General features: G+C 43.9%; 3 protein-coding genes across 10 annotated transcripts; 2 read left to right on the top strand and 1 right to left on the bottom strand.

Moving 5' to 3' along the window:
- Positions 1–376: 376 nt before the first annotated feature.
- Positions 377–4,528, bottom strand: slc25a47a (solute carrier family 25 member 47a). The gene is made up of 6 exons (XM_084700877.1): positions 4,087–4,528; positions 3,691–3,734; positions 3,531–3,602; positions 3,242–3,421; positions 2,654–2,918; positions 377–2,362 (listed from the first exon to the last, which is right to left on the bottom strand). The coding sequence occupies exons 1-6, from the start codon at positions 4,121–4,123 to the stop codon at positions 2,052–2,054; spliced, it is 909 nt and encodes a 302-aa protein (XP_084557003.1). The 5' UTR covers positions 4,124–4,528; the 3' UTR covers positions 377–2,051.
- A 439-nt stretch (positions 4,529–4,967) lies between these two features.
- On the top strand, positions 4,968–10,817 carry LOC146287301 (mitochondrial basic amino acids transporter-like). 8 transcript variants are annotated; one of them, XM_084700572.1, is made up of 5 exons: positions 4,968–5,247; positions 5,339–5,379; positions 7,086–7,129; positions 7,741–7,824; positions 8,006–10,817. In XM_084700572.1, the coding sequence occupies exons 2-5, from the start codon at positions 5,352–5,354 to the stop codon at positions 8,777–8,779; spliced, it is 930 nt and encodes a 309-aa protein (XP_084556698.1). In that variant the 5' UTR covers positions 4,968–5,247; positions 5,339–5,351; the 3' UTR covers positions 8,780–10,817. The 8 variants fall into 8 exon arrangements, with proteins under 8 accessions (XP_084556698.1, XP_084556704.1, XP_084556699.1 ...); XM_084700578.1 differs by having other exon boundaries at positions 7,328–7,824; XM_084700573.1 differs by having other exon boundaries at positions 4,968–5,251.
- Positions 10,818–13,396: 2,579 nt separating this feature from the next.
- On the top strand, positions 13,397–16,677 carry vrtn (vertebrae development associated). The gene is made up of 3 exons (XM_084700442.1): positions 13,397–13,489; positions 14,088–14,401; positions 14,542–16,677. The coding sequence occupies exons 1-3, from the start codon at positions 13,429–13,431 to the stop codon at positions 16,303–16,305; spliced, it is 2,139 nt and encodes a 712-aa protein (XP_084556568.1). The 5' UTR covers positions 13,397–13,428; the 3' UTR covers positions 16,306–16,677.
- The last annotated feature ends 4,108 nt before the right edge of the window (positions 16,678–20,785 follow it).

Here is a 20,785-nt window from a genome sequence, read left to right as displayed (position 1 = left end):
GATAGGCTTGATGGTAAACCGTTGTCGTTATTCCACAACTGGCTCTTTAAATTCAAAGAACTCGATATAACCGTGGGTGTGTGCGTGTGCGCGCAAATGTACAAGTGGTCCACATTCACCAGTCGAGCAGTTTTAAACCGTGATCCTGTTTCATACTGGTTCGAAGTAATCGTATTTGAGGTCGTGTGGCTACACGATCTCAAGGATGCACTGGCATTCATTATCCAGTAGGTGGCCCTAAAGGTCTGCTGCACATATACGCTTGATCAAAGTATCCAAATAAATGCCCTGAATTAATTAGGATATTTGCACCAGTATTATATATACTGTATTTATCAAATTAAAAGAAAATAATATTAAATTATAATGGAGAGCATTGGAGACATCCAATAACTTGTTTATTAAATTTCATTTTACAACAACAAAAGTACCTTTTTCAGCGTTTCAGCCATAGACAGCCAATTTGCAAAAATACGTTACACATGTTAAGATAAACTGTAACATCTTCCCAAAAACAAAATCCTCCAGATGTGAGTTTTTTTCTAGTCTTCCTTGAGGGTTTAGGTTGGTTTGGGTGCAGTTATAGGCGTATGTGAAGCCCTCTGTGACATTGCTTGTAAAAAGGGCTATACAAATAAATGTTGATTTAATCCAGATGAGACAGATGCAGCCAATCCAGAACACTGCTACTTTTATGGTCTTCCAAACATCACTGCAGTTCTGAGGTCTTTACACTGGCTTCTTATCTGTCCATTTATTTTCATTTCAATTAGTGCGGTTTAGGGCCACATTCACTTCTGATCTCCTGTTACGTTATGAGCCATCCTGGCCTGTCAGAATGTCAGAAACATGTAGGCTTTCTGTCTCCAGAGTCCACACTAAAGATGGAGACAACTTTCCGTTTTTACGGACCACATATCTGGAACACAGTCCCAGTCTCCTAGTCGGGTTGTGTTTATTATCTTTCACGGCACTGTGACCTATTATCTCCTGAACATGTTCTACTTTAGCTTTATTTACATTTTTAACTCTTTGAATTGCATTTAAATGTGTTTGATATTGCCTCACGTTGCCTTTACATTGATTCTCAAAGTCTTTAATGTAAATGTAAAGTACATTGAAAAGCGTTGTGAATGTGCCTCTTCTTCTCCCACGGAGGTCTACAGCACCCCCTGATGGATCACAAAGCAAACAGCAGCCTTCGGCCAAATCCTCAGAAAGAGAATAGTTGCCGACTAATACCAACTTAGTGGTATGAAATGTAACCCTCCTGGCCATGTACACCTACACAAAAATGGCTATGCTTATTTCTAAGGAAAAAAACGTACACACTTTCAGTGTGCGAAAAACACCAAGGACTTAATTTAAACCTCTAGTCTCACCAGTCATGTGTACTCATGTTAGCAATACAGACAGAAGTATTGTATCTTAGTAACTATCCCTCAGCCCACCATAAGGTTGTAACACTGTCCACGATTAGCAGAATAAATTACATCAGAGGTCCCCTGAGATTAATCCAGTGTTAGATCAGGCCACAAATACAAGAACCACCCCAACAGAGAAGATGTCACTACTTCCTATTTCAAAATCAAACAAATGGCAAATAGCACATCTTTGTATCTGCACATTATCTGCATATCTTTCCTGTATGTTTAACTCAACACAGTACTACTCTACAGTGTTTCTGTTTTTCTTTTAGAATTGTGCGCTTTGCAGCACTGTCATAAAATGTGACAAAAAAAAAATACACATTCAAGTAGAATATGCGCCTGATAACGGACACAGTCGTTGTTCCTCCTCAGCAGCGGAACTTTGAGGCCACTCTTTCGTTCTCTCTCTCACTCTCTCTTCCCCATGGCGACACGAGAGGTGGGGGAGGTAGAGGTAGCCACCAGAGGGGGGGAAAAGCATGACTCGTTTTTTTTCCTGAGGCTTCACAAGGTCATCACACAGTAGGATAATGCTGCACATGCTAAAAGCTATCAGCGAACACCAGAAGCAGAGGGAGAGAGAGAGAGAGGGATAGAGAGAGAGAGCTGTAATTCCCTTCGTTAAAAGTCCAGGCAGTTGGGTTCCACGGCATCAGGTGGGGTCCTCAGGACGCCGACCAGGAGCTCGTATGTAGCGAACACCACCATGTTGACAGGGAAGGCTCGCAGACAGTTGATCCCCAGGCTCCTAAAGAACACGCCTCCGCCCTCCACACGGGCCGTCTCAGCGATGCAGTGGAAGAAGCCCTTGTATCTCTTGGTCTCCCTTGAGCCGTCCATCTGTAGACGGGCCTTGATCACATCCATGGGTGTACCCACAGTCCAGCCAGTCATGCCGGCTAGGCCCCCAGCCAGCATCACACCAGTCCACTCTGAGCACCAGAGGACAGCAGAGTTAGAAGACGGTTGGTATGAGCAGGCTTTTTTCTTTTTTTCACAATTATGATTTCTTTTTTATAAAATTGACTCGTCTGAATTTCACAAAGCCATCATGAAAGTAAAGAATAATTATATCTTGTATGATTGTGATTCAAGACTGTTTACACTTTTAACAACAAGAGAGAGAGAGAGAGAATAAGAGAGAGGGACAAAAACACGAGCAAAACATTGAGAGGGTGTAGGGGGGGTCAGTGGCGTATTGATAGTGTTGGAGCATCACTGACCAGGTCCATTCTTCCCTGGAGGGGTTAGATAATCACACAGCATGCTGTAGGTCAGGAAGTAGGTGGCGAAGGAAGGTCCATCTCTGAAGATGAGGGGAAGAGCTCCCCTGTAGAGCCCCAGAACCCCCTCCTCTCTGGCGATGGTCAGAAGACAGTGGACTGGACCACGGTACTTGGGTTTGGGCAGGTTGGCTCCAGCACACAGGGACTCAGTCTGGCATTGCAGACGCACCTTCACTATGTCACCTGGGGACATCACTGTCACCTGAGGGTCCAAATGATGCAGGGCCATGGTCAGCACAAGAATATGAGTAAAACTGTAAAACTTTGCATTCAATTGTATTGATTTACTTGAGTAGCTTTTATCCTAAGCGCCATACAACTGGTGGATGTAGAAAGTACAACGGACTAAGAAGTGCATAGTTTTAAAAACAGTCAACTAAGTCAGAGGGTCGAGCAACAGAATTATGTTAGTATAGAAAATCTAAACTTTATTCAAAACCATAAAGTACGAACAGGTGCTTGATTCACACCATCCCTCTGTGCCCTGCACCAATGCCGTCCAATCAAAAGAAAGTATCAATTTACTTGAGCCACACCCCCAGCCAGACCAGAGAGGAAGATGTCAAGTTTGGTGTTATGGGTCCCGAGACCTCCTCGCAGCTGGCTCAGACATTGGAGACAGTTCCTGTATGTGCCAAACACCACAGAAGAAGTCATAGAAACCGTGGTAACAGGCAGGGACATTCCCTTGTAGAAGCCGTGCACCTGGAGTGTACAGACAGAGCAGGGAGGAGACACACAGACAGGGGTCAGGAAGGCCACTGAGAGGACAAGGTGAACAAGGAGAACAAGGTGACGAAGACATGCTACTCACCCCTTCCTTCGTTCCTGTTGCTATGATGCACTGCCATATCCCAGTGAATTGTTTCTGAGTTTGGATTCTGACCTTGAAATTGTTTTAATACGCATCATTGTGATTATCATCATCAGAAATGGAACAGAAATACTCTACGCATCTCTACCAATACTCATACCTTTACTGTGTCCAGGGGGTATCCAACAGCAACTCCAAAACCACCTGCATTTATAATGAGAATACATAGAGTTGCAACGTATCTCAAATAGCTTTGTACGTCTTGTTACTACTGGATGGGGAACTAAATGCGACACTATTGACGTTTATAAACAACTCGAGCTGCACCCGTTGCCCAAAAGATCTTCAGTTGAACACGGTTTTGTGCGTGTGACAGATACATAAGCTCAGGTTTGATCAACGGCAGACCGATGTTCCCTAACGAGCTATTTTTTGAGTAAGCCTTTATAGCTCTGGGGCCTTTTCTGAACTACTGGACATAGATAACTAACATTCTTCGCTGACGTGCTTTTAAAAATAAAAACAGATATCAGGCACTATATCTGCCAATAAGTACCTCCAATAGATCCAGCTACGAAATCAGCAATATGCATCCCTGCTCCGAAAAAGACTTCGGTAGCGTTAGTTGGGCAAATATTGTGACAAAATATCTTCAGTGCGCATATTGGTAGTCTTGTAGTGGTATAGTAGTCTGAAGTGCTGTATCTAATCCAAGACAAAATTTAGCAGTTAGCTGCCTGCTTGCCCTTCATGTGTGAGGAGCATGGTTTCGACGTTACAAAACAGTGTAGCCGAGTGCTGCCGAAGTATTTCGATCTGACTTCGATGATTGGGTGCGTTCGACTTCATGCAGCACCGGCGGCACCGACAGTCGGCTGCCTTGAAGCTGAGAATGCCATTGGCTGCTTCAAGTCAGCCGGGCTGCAGGCGGCTGCAGGCGACGCCGGCGGCGGCGGTGCATGAATTCGAACATACCTATTGATTGGATGATGGTGGTTGACAAGTAGTGGGCCTACGTCCATATCTTTTTCAGACCATGAAAATGTCAATGTCGATTTTAATGCAATAGCCTACGCCAACGTGAATGGTGATTATCTGAAAAATATGTAGTTTAACCTTATGCAATGAATCATTTTTTTTAAGCTAGGCAGGCTAAGATCAGGTGGATTTTTAAATTAATCTTTGCTCCAAAATCTGCTTTCAGTTGATTAAATCACACTGGACAAAAAAGGCTTGGCCCATCATTGCACATTATAGGCTGAAGCTGATGCAACTGGGAAAGTAACGTCAAACATATTTAGTCTCTTCTCAACCAATAAGTAATGGGGGTAAGGTCGAAAAATAGGCGTCAAAAACGTGGCTCTGGGCGTCGGCTTTGAAACTGTGATTTGATTGGCTGCGTTGTTGTCGGCGAACCACGTATGCTACACGCCTCCGTGCAGTCTGTCAAATTACCAGGAATAGAAATAGAGAAGGGGTCTGTCTGCACGGTGGTGACGGAATTTATCAACGTGACCACTAGAGACGAATGAGGGTTAATTCAGGCCGAATAAGCATACTTAAACAAAAATGAGATACCTTCCATCAGTGCATTCACACTGAGAAAATAAACGAGTTGGAGAAAAGACACTGTCAGTGTAGCTAGTTAGCTAGCCGGGTCGATTGCGTGAGACGACACAGTGAGGAAGCAGTTTGCGTGACATCTAGAGGAGATACAGTAGGTGAAGCAAGCTAGCCATACAATTCCGATTGTGTTAAACTGTCCGAACTCTTTGGCAGATAATTTTCGTCTCGATTGCCAATCTTAGGTGAAGAGTGGTGATGGACTTTCTTGCTGGCTGCATTGGAGGTAAGTCACAATGGCCTTCACCATGTTCATTTCATATTAGTTCTCGTTGGCTAGCTAGTTGCTACGCTACTGTAACTATCTACTTCCTAGTGCGACAGTTAGCTAGTTTGTTAGGCTAGCTCATCTCCGGTCAGGAAATTAGCGCTGGTCGATGGAGCACCCCCCAATCTCTCGGCAGGTTTAGAGGAAAGGGCACTAATAACCGCCCAAAGTGATATGTGTGAATTTGGATACGGTTGGAAGTTGTTTTGACATTTAGACGAGATCATCTTGAATTGTGATGTTTAGTATTGCATAATAGACTATGGTCTTATTTGTAAATGATCAGTGGTGCTTCTGAAAGATTGGTGATCGAATACGCAATTACTTGGCTCCTAGAATACAAACTTAGATTGCTTCCTAATAGCACAACATACACACAGTGACAGTTGATTCCAGCCATTTCAGCACCTGCGGACCCCCCCCCCCCCCCCCTTCCCATGTCCTGTGGACAAACCGTTAAGAATGAAAGGCACGCATGTTCTTTAGTCAGAGGTGGTCCCAAGATAGCTCTCGGTTAGTAGGTGACTATAAATCACACACACACACACACACACACACATTCGCTTTTTCACTTCTACCAGTCGTATACTGTATGTAAAACATTGTGGTTGCCCACCTTCAACAAGTGAGTGGACACAAGAGGGAAGCCAGACCAGAGGACAACCAATCATAGACAACAAATAAGCTGTTGTTTACGTTTGCATAGACTTACACATATTAATGTTACTCAAAATGGTTGGATATCTGATGCATTGGATTCCAATACCATGGGACATAACATCTAGGCCTACAGTCTAATTCTACTCGTACCATAATATAATTGAACGCTGGTGTTTTGTGTCACAAGTTTATAGTACAGTCTCAAAGCATGGGCTATACTTTTCTAAACATGGAGGTTATGTTTTGAAGTTACAGCAGATCATGACCCGCTGCAGTGTCTGGCTTACACCAGGAATCCTCTCCTAATTGGCTGGTTTGGGACAGTCTGTTGTGACATACAGGTTCTTAGACAGGATTATCCTGTCGCGTTTCAGCTGGGCAGGCAGACAGCTTGTGGTCAGCCAACGTCTGTGCACACATGGGTTCCAAAGCACCTTTTGACAATGACATTCCTTTACGGAATGTTTTGGTGCCAACCGTTAACGTGGTTGGTACACTGCTAGGCCGTGTGAAGGACTATTTATGGCTGTGGAGTAAACCCAGTCAGACCCCGGGAATTGACCAGGCACATCCAGCACCTCGTATCAAGTTACATGGCAAGAATGATTAGCCAGAGACTAAACTGGCATCAGAACACAGGCACTCCATGAACCTGAGTTACATAACATTCAGAGAAACTGAGAGGTGAGGACCTCTCAGTTTCTCTGAAGGAGGCCGGAGGAGGTAGACATTTCTAGATTACAGATGCCCGCAAGAGAGTCTAGTTACGAGCTGACTTTACAAGTGGGGCTTTAATATCATTCTCAGATTATTCACAGTATGTATGTTTAGACCGGATGGCCTCTGCTTGCTTGTGGAGGGACATTTAATGACACATGACTTGTAAACATTTTGTTGCTAAAACACTGCTGCTCTGACAGAAGATTGTCACTTCATTGCAGTGTGCTTGATAAGTTTTGTAATTGTATCTCTTTCCCTCTCTTTTTTGTTGTTGCATCTCCTAGGTGCCGCTGGAGTCTTGGTTGGACATCCTTTTGACACTGTGAAGGTAAACCTTGTTTCCCCCACATATTTTTTTAAAAAAAGTTTGATAGCTTTTTCTCAGAATATAAATTAAGCTGCAAACTTGACTGTATTATGCATGTCATCAACAGCTAATTGGATAATACCTGGTCTATATCCTGCACAGATAATGACTAAGGAGATTGCCTTGTTATCTGTAACAAGGACTTTCTTCATTTTACAGAATAAGTCTTACTGTGTTTGTAGATAAGGGATAAACTACCTCTTCCCAGCCATAAACAGTAGTAAGTAAAGTTCAGGTCCATCCCTTGTCTCTGTGTCTTTTGGTTCTTGGTTTTGTTGAATCAGAAAAGCAGTAGAATATGTAGGAACCCTCCCCAGCCTCTAACCAACTGTAAACTCTTCCATGTATCAGTTGACAGTTTGTTCATTGTATCAGATTAGTCATTTTTTCACACTTCATTCACAGCACATGTATTAGCCTATCAGTGTGGAATGTTATCGTTCAGTGTTTTCCCCTCACTCTTTTTCACGTGTCATGTTTATCAGAATGACATAGTCAGGATGTCTTGTGGGTTCAGATCTGAACCTGATTGGACTTCCTGGTTCTACTTGTGACTGTATCCTGTCTTGCAGGTCAGGCTCCAGGTCCAGAATGTGGACAAGCCCCTGTATCGCGGGACCATTCATTGTTTTCAGTCCATCATACGGCAGGAATCAGTGAGTAACATCTTTATCATGTGTCCTGTCATCCAAATAGGGAATGATAGTGTGCATCTTGCTTATTTACATCAGTGAATAACTTGCAAAATGTTGTTTTACTAGTGGCTTGCTTAATTGTTTTCAATTGCGTTTTTTTTTTCTTTTTCCCATCAACACCTCCTCCCCCCCTCCACACCAGATGTTTGGTCTCTACAAAGGCATCGGCTCCCCCATGATGGGCCTGACCTTCATCAACGCCATCGTGTTTGGTGTGCAGGGCAACGCCATGCGCCAGCTGGGCCACGATACGCCCATGAACCAGTTCATCGCTGGGGCTGCGGCAGGGACCATCCAGTGTGTGATCTGCTGCCCCATGGAGCTGGCCAAGACTCGCATGCAGATGCAGGGCACAGGGGAGAAGAAGTCCAAGAGGAAGCTTTATAAGAACTCCCTGGACTGCCTGGTCCGCATCTACAACCGCGAGGGCCTGCTGGGGGTGAACCGCGGCATGGTGACCACCCTGCTCCGCGAGACACCAGGCTTTGGCGTCTACTTCCTGGCCTACGACGTCCTGACCCGCTCCCTGGGCTTTGAGCAGAACGACCCCTACATGATCCCCAAACTGCTGTTCGCAGGCGGCATGTCCGGCATCGCTTCCTGGCTCTCCACCTATCCGGTGGACGTGATCAAGTCCCGCCTCCAGGCCGACGGTGTGGGCGGGGTGTACCAGTACAACGGCATCGCTGACTGCGTGCGGCAGAGCGTGAAGAAGGAGGGCTTCAGGGTGTTCACGCGAGGGCTCACCTCCACGCTTCTCAGGGCCTTCCCTGTCAACGCGGCCACCTTCGCCACGGTAACACTGGTGCTGATGTACGCCCGCGGGGTGGAGGAGGGGCCTAAGGACTGTGAGACGGCGCCGGCCGCCCCCCACCACACACAGCTACAGCCGCAGGCACAGGCCTCCAGCCTGTGACCCCCGGAACGCACGCTGTGATCCTGTCTTCCTCTCCTCGTTCTACTCCAGGCTGGTGGTTTCCAAAAAAAAAGAGATCTGAACCCCTCTGTTGGTTTGGATTTGTGGTCACGTGATTGGTCACGAAAGTGGTTACTAAAATATTCAGATCAATAGTTGAAAGTTAGAAAATAGTTGGAAAGCATTGGTCTAGACATGTTACTGAGCCTCATGATTGGTTTTGGTGAGGGGAAGAGTTGTCGTCTTTTGATTCTGCCCAAGTTTTCTGTGTATGTACTACAGTATATACCATTGTTAATGTACATATACACATATATAATTATGCAGTGTGACACTGCAGATGTACATATTATTATTTTGGCAGTTAATTTCATGTGGTGTTTCAAAGAAACACTTTTCCAGCCTTATGTTGTAAACAGTTTAACTGGCAAAAAGAAGCAAAGCACTGTTATCTTCTTGAGCAAAAAGAGTGAAACTGAAAGTGTAGGACAGAGGGGTAACCCAAAGCTTATCCATGCTGAGTCACATGCTGCTAGCTTTGATACCAAACCAAATAAAACTGAGGTCACGTTTAGGTATTGTCATGGCACCGTCTTGTTTGTGGTAAAGTGCAATCTTTGTTGCTGTTTTGCTTGAGATGTGGGTGGTATTATGGCCTGTATGAAAGGGTATCTCTGTGCAGCTCTGTGCTATTCTTGTGGCAACTAACCTTATTGATAATCATTTCGCCTCTTAAGCACTGAAAGGGTTCAAACGAAAGCACTTATTCATGACACAATTTATTGTGGATTAGGATGTACTGCAGCAAGAAGAAAGGCAACCTTGATGTAAAATGAAAAGCAGAATGTGAAGTTTTGTGCGAATAACAGTTATAATGTCAGATTAGTGTGCTTTGTATTCAGGGTGATACTTATGTTATATCTAGTCATGTTGGTCTCCGTTTTAAATCTGCGTTTTTTGGTGTATTTAATTTGGTTTTAAAAGATTGGCCTGGCTAATAATGGGCATTGTAAATATAGAAAATGCACACAAAAAACTTACATGCATGTGTAGTCATTGTATGCTATTTGTTTGTCTATAATTGTTTCATGAACAGATAACCCATTGGTTCTCCTTTCAGAGAACACCCCAAGTGTCACTTCACTAGTAGCCCTGGTTGTCCATGAACTGGCCTAGGCTTTTTCCACTGGAAAGAAGCTTGAATAGTTTCAGTACGAGGTTATTGAGAACAATAGAATTACTTGGCAGCATGTCAACAAAACATAGTCGCACAAGTGCTCCACAGCCCTTAAATTCACTGTAAGCTGGAGGAATTCCCCACACTGGAGTCAATAAGCAGCTACTTAAACAACGTCAACATCAGCTGGTTTAGCAAATCATTTGTCTGTGTGTGGATGGTTGATGGTGGTCACCTGTGTCTGGCTGGGGAGAGGAGAGGTGCACTGTAAAACACTGATCTCTCTTGTTGAATGTAAAACAATTGTACTTTCACTCTCCCCATAACTGTGTCTGGCTACTCTGAGGGAAAACAAACATGGCTGCTACTCTAATATGTATTTGACTGGATGTTCCAAGGGGAAGCATTTGCTACTGAGTTATGGTGCACATGACCCTTGACTGTGTGTTGAATTGAGGTAATCTCTCACAAACAATTAGTTGTGTGCGGGTTGCATTTGCAAGAGATAATCATTAATGTTTGTCCTGTTTATATAATTTTTATGTTTGACTTTTTATTTATGTTTTCATCTCATATTCTGTCAGTCAATGTCCACAACAAAGATGAAAGGGATTGTTAGTTTAGCAAATCATGTGACCCTACTGTGACTTGGAGGTAAGATGCAATATGTAAAGAATGTTACCCAACATTTGTGATATCTAAAGGAATGTTTTAAAGTGGGTGGAATGTGTAAATATATAGACATATTTTTCTCTATTAGTTGTGGTGTCTTGAACATTTTGGTTTTGAACAGTTAAAAAAAGATCTCATGGTATTTTTGTAACAACCTATTAAGAAAATAAAGATGGCAAACTCAACTAACTCAGTTTGTTTTATGTTTTACTTTATTTGTCCAGTAGGGAGCATAAAATATTGTTTATAGTAAAAGATTGGCTGGGTAAATTCAATTATTCTACAGCGATATTGTGGTACTTAAAAGTTAATAAGTGCAGAAGTTACGATTATTTTCTCAGCTAAGTGAAATGCTCTTTGGTAGACAAGCTGGTCATTCTTTTTTGAAAGGTTGACAATAAAAAAAAAAAAAAAACTAGTTTAGCTAAAAAAGTTTCGAAAGGTTTAAAAATGTTTCTGTGTCAACAAGGATTGCTTGCAAATGTGCTGTGTGTCTATAGTGTAATTTTGTATTAATGTATTAATATGGTGTGAGGTCCAGCAACCAGGGTGACACTAAAACAGGTAGTTGGTTTCCCAACCAAACTAAGATTACGTACCGCAATATAGTCTCTATCACAGCGTATTAAAATAACATCAAACCCTAAGACCATGAGTCTTTGCAAGGAGTCACACTTCAATCCTACAGAATTTGCAGGAACATTCCATGACAGATTACAGTCAATATGTACACCCAAGTAATCGTCAATGTGAATGTCCTCAAACAAATAACTGTAACACTTAATAACAAAAATGATTGTGGCAAAGTGGACTTGGCCCCATATCGTCGAGATACAACTGCGTGTGTGTGTCACATCCCATTATTTGCATGATCAAAGTTTCTTCTTCCAAAAAAAGTCAATGCATGTACATCTATATATCTATCTATTATCTGCAAAATCACTCAGGAATGCAGACAATGGTGTCAACTGCTGAGCTCATTCCTGTCAGAGCTCTAAGCCACGATCAACAACAAAAGACACTGCTGGAACGAGGGACAGTACCTGATCCTTTCTTCAAAGATATTGAGCTTCAACCCCCCCCCCCCCCACACACACACACACACACACACTCTCTCACACACACACTCACGCGCGCACACACACACACACACACACACAGCATGAGAGAGACTACTGGAGCCGGCTCCAGTGTTGTCCTATTAGCATTTTCAACACCCCTGACCTGCCTGCCCTTGTGTTCACAGTATAGCACAGTACAGCTAATCTACACACTTAAGGTGTGTGACTGACTCAAGTCACTGATTTTAGGTGTGTGTGTGTGTGTGTGTAGGGGGAGGAGAAGGGTCTGAATATCTAGTTGACTAGAGAATGAGACGAGACTGTGGATAGAAAATCTAAGATACACTGTAGCCAGGACTCCAGTGTGTGCCACATAGATACTCACTCTGCTGAAGTCTCAGCTCCAACCTGTGAACCCCGAAGGAATCAGGCACCAGCTTGTCTACCAATGCCCTGGAGCACAGGGGAGACAAGCATGTGTGTGTGTGTGTGAAAGAGAAAAAGGGCGAGAAAGACAGTAAGAAAGAAAGAAAGAAAGAAAGAAAGAAAGAAATAAAGAAAGAAAGAAAGAAAGAAGAGACAGTGCTGAGTGAGTGCAGAGTCGGAAAGATGAGAGAGACAGAGAGATAGTCTGGTTGAGTAATGGTATCTAGAGGGTAGGTGAGCAGGGCCGTTGTGTGGAACACCGTGTAGAACAAAAGGCCCGATTACCAGAGTGCAAAAGGCCGAGAGCAGAGAGGTGTTAAAAGTGATACTGTGGAGCCACCCTGCTGCCTCTTTCCTCCTTATCTAAATATCACTTCCACAGCCGTCTGCACATCTCCCCTCTGCAATCCACAAAATGCTCTGGTTCTACTACTTTGTGTACAGAGCAGGGCCGGCCCAAGGCATAAGCGAACTAAGCGGCTGCTTAGGGCCCCTGTGGCTACCAGAGGGCCCCCAAGAGCAAATGAAATTACAGTTTAATGTATAAAGTAAAAATGTATATATATTCTTCTTTTTTTTCATCAGCAACGATAAGCGACATCGAAGGGCCCCCAAATCTATTTTGCTTAAGGCTCCATAAAGGCTTGGGCCAGCCCTGGTCAGAGTGAAAGTAATAATGTTCTACTGATAATTAATCACTACCACTATTTTTCTGGAAAGACTATTGTAGTGCATTTGGTAGTAGGCCCTGGCCTACCATTATTGTGTGTGTGAGTTGTGAACAAAAATATTCATGAAGCAAACGAGTTAATGGGATAAATGTTCAAAGCCCACGTTTCAAAGACATTTGAAAGAGGGCTTGAATTCCTTGTTTGTTTGTGCAAACTTGCTCATTCTGATTCTGAAAATGGAAATCCCTATTGAGGATAAAGACATATTGTTGCTATAAATGTTTCGAAAATATTAACTACTGACAATCTATGTTCTTTGGAAAAATAACCACAAAACATTGTAGACCCTGTTTCAAGTAACCTGCTAAACACCGATACTGTTCCTCTGATGATGGCCCTAACACCGTGGCTTTTGTTCACACTTCACATTGAAATTGACCCTGGCCCTACGTGAGAGGCAACAGGGCGGTGTTACTGGAAGATTTCCCGAAGGGTGATACTGCTTATCACTCCCACATCTCCAAACAGTCATGTACGGAGCTCAAGACGTTTGCATTGCAGAGCGACTCACATAGTAACTGGAGTCTACACGAGCACACGATGGACTAATTCAGTGAAACAATTCAGAAGTTTATACTATACATGTCGTCCATTCCGAAACAACTTACGTTACGCCCTGGAAACATGTTTATACCAACTTCAGGTAAGGAACATTTAAATGAATTACGATATCAACAATTCGACGAAGAAAGACGTGCACAGAGAACAGGAGGACATATTATTTGTAAACTGGTGACGATATACGATGCAACTTTGAAATATATTCACGAAAGCTTAAATACGATTGCCTTGCTTTCAAAACACAGATGGTACTTTATGGATGTATAACCTAAGCCCAGTTCTCAACGTTTGCTATTAAAAACCTGTCCTCTATTATAAACGAACACTTGAGATCAGGGTTGCCAAAAGAGACTATACAAACAATGTTAGATTACCACTCGGTTGTGCTTCAGAACTGCTATTTCTCTTTCTCAAACGCAAGCAGTGCTCCTCTTTACGCCAGTGTAGCTTAAGATTCAATGCAACAAACTAAAACATAGCTTCGCCTGAGGTCTAATTTCCAATATAGCGTAGTTTATAGCAAAAAGTGAATAATAAAAATAAAAACTAGATATTTGCACAGTTTTGTATTTTTTAATGCAGTCTTCTAAATCCTTTCTCTATTTCACTCCTCACACACTCTACTCTTTGTTAAATAAATAAATACATTGTAGCCTAATAAAAACGCAACTCCCCACTAGGTATGGTCCAAAGGAGTGAGGTGGTGCTGTCAGTCCTGGGAGAGCTACAGGAGGCAACAGAGAGCCCGGGCCTAGATGCCCTCACCACTGTGGCCTTGGAAGTGGATCGGGTCCTGGCATCCCTCTCCCTTCCCAGCACCCCATGCCATGAGTTTCCTGACTGGACTGGCATCGACAGGCTGGCTCACAGCCTGTACCCAGCAGACGCCCCCGGGGGCCTACTGCCCCTGGTCTGTAAAGGTGAAGGCAACCTGCTGTTTGATGCTGCTAGCATGATGCTGGTAGGAAGCACCAGTATAAGCATGGAGCTGCAGGTGAGCAAGTGCAGGGAACGGTTTTAATGCTGCTGTCTCTGTTTGTACCGATTGCTAATGAGGTTTGCGTTTTGGTTTGTCGTTCACATGGTTTGTGACCGTGTACTTGCCTAAAGATAGATTGTCTCCCGTCCCTGCAGGTTAGGACTGTGGTGGAGATGTTGCTCTGGAAGAGGTACTACCTGTGTGGGATGATAGACTCCAAGGTGATGATCCAAGCGGCTCGCTTCAGCCTCTGTGCAGAGGAGTCAGAAGAGATGCTCAACCTTCCCATGACTGTCCTGGAGGCCATCTTTGATGCGGACATCAAAGCTTCCTGTTTCCCAGGCTCCTTTGCCAACATGTGGCACGTGTACGCCCTCTCCTCCGTCCTGCGGTGTAACATCTACTCGGTCTATCCCATGTTCAACTTCAAGATTCGACCGTACTTTAACCGCCTCATTCGCCCCAGAACGTGGCCTAAGAACCTGGACCCAGTCACTATCCACATCATGTGGTCAGGTGAGCTACAGTATGGTTCTGTGTTCAAGCCCCACCATTTTGTGGCGTTAGTAAAGGCAAGCGACCTCCGCATAGGTAGTCCCAACAGTAAACAGAGGGTCCGTCCCCTGAAGACCCTGGAGCTGTTGAACCAGGATGTCAAGCTGTCCTACTCCAGCCTGAAGGACAACTACAACATCCCCAAAAGCACCTTCTACCGCTGGAAGCGGCAGACCCAGGAACACCGCAAGAAATCGGCGGTCAGATACGAGGCAAAGCAGGTCCTTCAAGCCAGCTATCTGCAGGGTAACCTCATCCCTTTCCTCAAGTTCAAGGAGTACTTCCCGGAGATCTCCAGGTCAACGTTCTCTGCCTGGAAGCATGAACTGCTGCTGTCTGGTGGAAGCTTTTCTGGTTCCTCTGCTGGGGAGGTGAGTCCTGGGGAGAGCACCGAGCAGGAGACCTGGTCTTCTCCAGAAGGGAAGCACGAGAAGCCAGATCAGCATGATAGCGTGGCTGGCCTGTTTGGCCTCAACTCCGACAAACTGGAGGGGGAGAGGGCCCAGACTCTGGCCCACATGCAGGAGGCCAAAAGGTGTCTGCAGAATTGCATTGCCATGAACACCTCCTTTCCCTTCAGACTCTTCAAAAGAAATTTCCCCGGGATATCTCGATCCACCTACTACAACTGGAGAAGAGAGGCCATGCTGTTCAACCGTGGCTACAAAGCAGGGAGCAGCGAAGAAAGCTCAGATCCCGACAAGAGCCAAAGTCCAAAAAATGGTCTGACCACGACAGAGAATCATGCTGCCGTCTCCAGAGGGAAGATTTGGAGACGCAGCCACAAAGGTTTCAAAGTAAACTATCTCTTAAAGAAGAAGTTCAGAGATACTGCCAAGCTCCGTGTGCAGAAATTAAAATGGTCGCTGTCAAAGTTTAAACTCAACTACCCCTCCCTATCACCCAGCTTCTATTGGCGTTGGCGCGGCAGGTCAGAGAGAACCAGGAACCTGGAAATCAACCCTGAGATGAACACACCCGAGGCGCAGGAAGTGCACAGCACAGAAACAGGAAATGAGATGATGGAAAAGGCTGTGAGGGAGAGCAGGATGGATCAAAGTGTGTTCTCCTTTGAGGAGAGCCCTGAGGGTCTGACAGGCTCCATCATGACCCAGTTTGATCCCCCAGTCCCCAGGTACACCTTGCCCAGCAAGGTTGACACTGATAAGCAGATGTTTGTCATGGATGTTGTGGCTCTGGCCAACTTCAAGGCCAAGGCCAAGCTGTTTTTGCAGCAACGCTTCGAGGAGAAGTCCTTCCCCACCTTCAAAGAGTTCAGGTCTTACTTCCCCCTGACTCCACGTTCCACCTTTTACATGTGGAAGAGGGCTCTTCACCATGGTCTACCTCTGGTTCATGTTTGAGTATATGAGCTGTACCAAAACAAATGGTGGCCTTTTAATTAAGAACATTTTATGTTGACTTCTGAATCCTACCTTCTTCCAACCAAACATTCCCCCACTAGATGATTCCAGCTGATACACTGGGCTGTTTAGAAATCTACATGTAGATACGGACTGTTCACTTAGGTGAAACCTGGTACATTGAAATTTAAATTGCAACTATCCCAAGCATGTTGTTCCCCCCCCCCTCCTCCTCCTCCTCCTCTCTGCTCATTCTCAGCTACCGGACATTTGCACGTGTGTGAAAGGAGACCTCCTCAATGTTCCCATTCACGCTCCCCAATGCCCTCCAGGCAAAAGGCAGTTCAAAGTCACTGATGAGGGGGTGGAGAGGGGGGTGGAGAGAGGGGTGGAGAGGGGGGTGGAGAGGGGGGTGGAGAGGGGGGTGGAGAGGGGGGTGGAGAGGGGGGTGGAGAGGGGTAGGGGTATAGAGTGTTCTTTCATTTGAGGCTGTTCTTTTTCCTCTTCTTTAGTTTCTGAATCCCCTCACAGCATTGTGTTTGGAACCCTTTAAGCTTCTGTTATTGTTTTTAGTCAAATTGTTTACATGCTCCTTGATGTTGTGCTCCTCTCTTGAAATATATCAAAATAATTATTAGCTGTTTACCTTTAGAATATTTGAAGTAAATTGCTCTGTGGTAAGAGGGAAAGGGCTTATAATTAACTTGATTTCTTTTGCTTTGGGATTTACTGCACAGAATAGGTTTTGATACACACCTGTTTGATTAACTAATGGTACACTTTTGATGGTTGAATTCACTTGATGCATCACTTTGTTAAACTTTTACATGTTCCATTTGGTGATTTAAATTGTACAGCAATACAAAAATGACTAAGGTATATTTGCACTACAGTATTTTTTTTATAAAACGGTCTCTTAACTAGAAATCAGGAAATTCCATTTGGTTTTTCTTCAGGGTTGACTTTGCTTGAGTTTTTGTTTCATACAATGTACAATAAATCTCTTGGGATTTGATTTGGATTGATTCACATAACCATTTTTAAAACTACCTATTTTTGGCACCTTGTCTGATATTGTGGTTCCACTGGCACGTGTGCCATTGTGCATTTCCCTTTTTTTGTGTGTTTTTTGTTACTGTGAAAGGAATCTTGCTGCACATATTCATTACCCATCGAGAGATCTTTGAATTTGAGACATGATTGTATTGGTGTATTACTGCCATAAAAGCAGCATACATTTTTTTTACTGGTGCTTTGAATATTTATTTGTTTACATCAAGGCTTGTTTTCAAGGTGAGCCAAGTCTTTGTCCCCTAATGTGGTTAAAGCAGTCATTTCCTTTTGAGACAGAATACTAATAAATTGTCTACTCAACTCAATTTGTGCCTGATTTTGTGTCTTTTCATACTCCACCTCCTCTCACATACCTAGAAGGTAATGATGGGTAATTTTGAGCATTACAAAACAGACTTTTCTTCTTAGGGTTATTTAACACACTGGCCATGACCCACTTGGGACCTACTTTATTCTGTAGTCTTTCACAGTGACCAAACACTATCATTACAAGGGATCACACCTCTGGAAAAGAGTTGTTATTTTCTGATTCAGTTACTTTACTTGCCAGAGCAGCATTATGTAGTGGTCTCAATCAATTGTGTCTTAAAAAAAAAAATCTGTCTCATATACGTGTAATGGCATGCTTTTCACATGACATTTTGATAATCCTGTTGAATTGTTTAAGATAAGAATGAAAACTACAAGCTCTACTATGAACTTTCCACTTGGATCACAAGACACTGGTGTCGTTTTGATCTTGACACATTCCTGGGTGTCTGGCTGCCTGACCCATTGTGTTTGTGCAAATGAAGAGAATGGTTGGGGAGAGGGGGTAATTGTATGTATGATAGAAAGAGGTGTCAGGATGATAAGGGCCAGGGCCCTCCAGGGGAGCGAGAGGTGAGAGAGGAATATGTGGTGGAGGGGAAGAGAAAGGGGGAGAGGAAGAGTGGAGGAAGGAGAGAGGGAGATGTAAAGGGGCAGAGGAAGAGGGGAAAAGGAAGAGGGGGATGAGATGAAAATCAATGGACCCTAAAGATGAGTATCAGGCGTCTACCCTGAGGATCCTCCTCGTTCTCCAACAACAAAGCATATCATCATATTTCAAGACTATCAGCCATAGTGACCACATATTGACTGACATGGTGGGAAAAACATTCTCAGAGTAAGTACATTTTTTATTCTCCTGTCTGTCTAACAGCCAGTTCTGTCTTCATTAGGGTATAACCTGCATCTTGCAAAGCTCTCACTGTCAATCGAATATCTGCAACTGGGCTAAGCTGCTGCACTTTATTTATCTGAAAATAGCATGAAAATAATGAGGTTTGGCAGGTGGGAACTGACGTCTTCAAGGATTAGCATACTGCCGTTAGTCGAGGGGAAACTAGGCAATAAAGCATTTCAAGGATGGCCACAAAAAAAAACTGGCATATGGAGCATTTTCAGAGATTAGAATTATTACCTGCACTTGGAAGACCGAGCAAAAGCACTGGAGTTCAACCTGTCTGAGAGGGTTTGCAGGGTCTGGTATCAGGTATAATGATAGGTAATCTAAACCAATCTTATCTGCTCGCAATATGCTGCAATCTTCTTTGAATTGCAATAGCATCAACGCAATATCTACCAGTATAGCTTTTCTGAAGATCAGACAACTTTTTGTGAAGCTGTCTGCGACATTTTGGCCACTAGGGTGCAGTAATACACTTCACATACATTTGAAGGGTTCAGATGTGGAGAAAGGTTTGTTTGGTCACACGCTCATTGGTTTGGACACAAGATCAATCCATTATTACAGCAATGGTTTAGGGTTTGTTGAACAGATTTTCTTGTGATAACTCTACTAATGTACACAGCCCAACGTTTTATCGATACTGAGGCAACCAGAGGTTGTTGAATGTAAAAAGCCTGTGATGTATTGAGCAGTGGAAACCAGCAGAAGAAAATTAGTGAGAGGCGAAGAGGAGGTGGAAACTTAAGAAGACATTGAACCATGATAATGCTTTTCGAGATAACAGTCTCTGACATCAAACTCACAGTCCCCTCTCCTGTGGTCCATAACCCCGAAGACATTGGGACAGTTTATCTCCATAATATGCATAGTTATTAAAGATGACAGCCTGCAAGTCTCAATGTGATGCAAGTCCATGTAATATGAGAGGTCACGCTGATGTAAATACAAACTACCACAGCCACTTCACGTGACCGGGCCTTTATGCTCATGTTATTGAATGAGGGTGCTGCAAGCAACAAGCCAAGTCATGGAATAACTCTACCTGTAATATCCTACTTGTCTTTGAACTTCATCTCTATGTGTTTGAGTGTGTCTGTAAGCATCATTCAGCCGTGTTTGTATTTTGCCTTGGCTGCTCTTTGTCCAGTGATATATCACCTGCTTTTATTATGAATAAGGTGGGATGGACCTCCAATGCACATCTTCCAACTCTCTAAGCCCCCAGGGAATACACACACACAAACCCCCCCCACACACACACTCACACAAACACACACACACACACTCACACAAACACACACACACACACTGGAGATCAGCACCACTGTTGGCTGACTCAATCAATGGTCTGATCTTCTGACTTTATTTTCCTCAGTGTCATTCCGCTCCTCTCTGTGACTTCGGGATCAATAAATCCTTGACGTGTGTTTGCTGATGAAGGCAGGGACAATACTGGGAGGGCAAAACAGTGGAGAATTTAATCTCTGCTGCCTCCAGCCAGATTCACCCCAGAGGAACCAGAGTCTTAGCCTGGCTGCCAGCCCAACTTCTCCCCGCCCACAAAAAAATTTGGTCGGGAAGTTGGGTCTGGAGGGTCTCGTATTGGGAACAACTACATAAAACCAGGATCGGGACGGACCACTAAAATTGCCAGGACGGGCTTTATACATGATGGACAGATGATCAACAGTAACGTAATCAACAACGTCACGAAAGAGCCCTTGGGTTGAATTCGTTTTCAACAAACAACATATTAAATTGCTCTGATTGGTTGTAGGTCTATCCAATTGAGCGAAGAGGCATTTGCTTTACGAGTTCGGTTGAAACACGCCCCGTAGTCACAGCCAAACGGACAGTTTTCAGACTTTCAGACTATTCTGACTAGAATTAAGAGTATGACAACGTCAGGCTAGCATAGTCTATCAATGCTACAGTATTACTGGACCATTACAGGCACACACTTTCAAGATGGATAGGGAGTTCAATGGTTAATCCATGTTCATGGTTAATCCATGTTCATGGTTAATCCATGTTCATGGTTAATCTTGAGTGTGTGTTTGTTCGTAGCCTTGAACCTGTCGCCTGTGGAGGTTAGATTTGACAACAGATTTAAAGAGGCTTAGAAATACCCGGCTATCTTTTTACATGAGGGGCATGTCTTGCAAAGGGCCAGTGAGAAATCCAGCTAGTTTC

Source organism: Hypomesus nipponensis, chromosome 6 (assembly GCF_054491055.1).
Source record: "Hypomesus nipponensis isolate SF chromosome 6, ASM5449105v1, whole genome shotgun sequence".
Taxonomy (NCBI): domain Eukaryota; kingdom Metazoa; phylum Chordata; class Actinopteri; order Osmeriformes; family Osmeridae; genus Hypomesus; species Hypomesus nipponensis.
This window is presented reverse-complemented; position numbering and strand designations above follow the sequence as displayed.

Coding starts and splice junctions, on each gene's coding strand:
- slc25a47a (XM_084700877.1), bottom strand. CDS start 4,123: ATGCATATTGCTGATTTCGTAGCTGGATCTATTGGAG. Junction 3,603..3,690: donor ACCCCCTGGACACAGTAAAG/GTATGAGTATTG, acceptor AACAATTTCAAG/GTCAGAATCCAAACTCAGAA. Junction 3,422..3,530: donor CAACAGGAACGAAGGAAGGG/GTGAGTAGCATG, acceptor TGTACACTCCAG/GTGCACGGCTTCTACAAGGG.
- LOC146287301 (XM_084700572.1), top strand. CDS start 5,352: ATGGACTTTCTTGCTGGCTGCATTGGAG. Junction 5,380..7,085: donor TCTTGCTGGCTGCATTGGAG/GTAAGTCACAAT, acceptor TGCATCTCCTAG/GTGCCGCTGGAGTCTTGGTT. Junction 7,130..7,740: donor ATCCTTTTGACACTGTGAAG/GTAAACCTTGTT, acceptor CCTGTCTTGCAG/GTCAGGCTCCAGGTCCAGAA.
- vrtn (XM_084700442.1), top strand. CDS start 13,429: ATGTCGTCCATTCCGAAACAACTTACGTTACGCCCTGGAAACATGTTT. Junction 13,490..14,087: donor CATGTTTATACCAACTTCAG/GTAAGGAACATT, acceptor ACTCCCCACTAG/GTATGGTCCAAAGGAGTGAG. Junction 14,402..14,541: donor GTATAAGCATGGAGCTGCAG/GTGAGCAAGTGC, acceptor CCGTCCCTGCAG/GTTAGGACTGTGGTGGAGAT.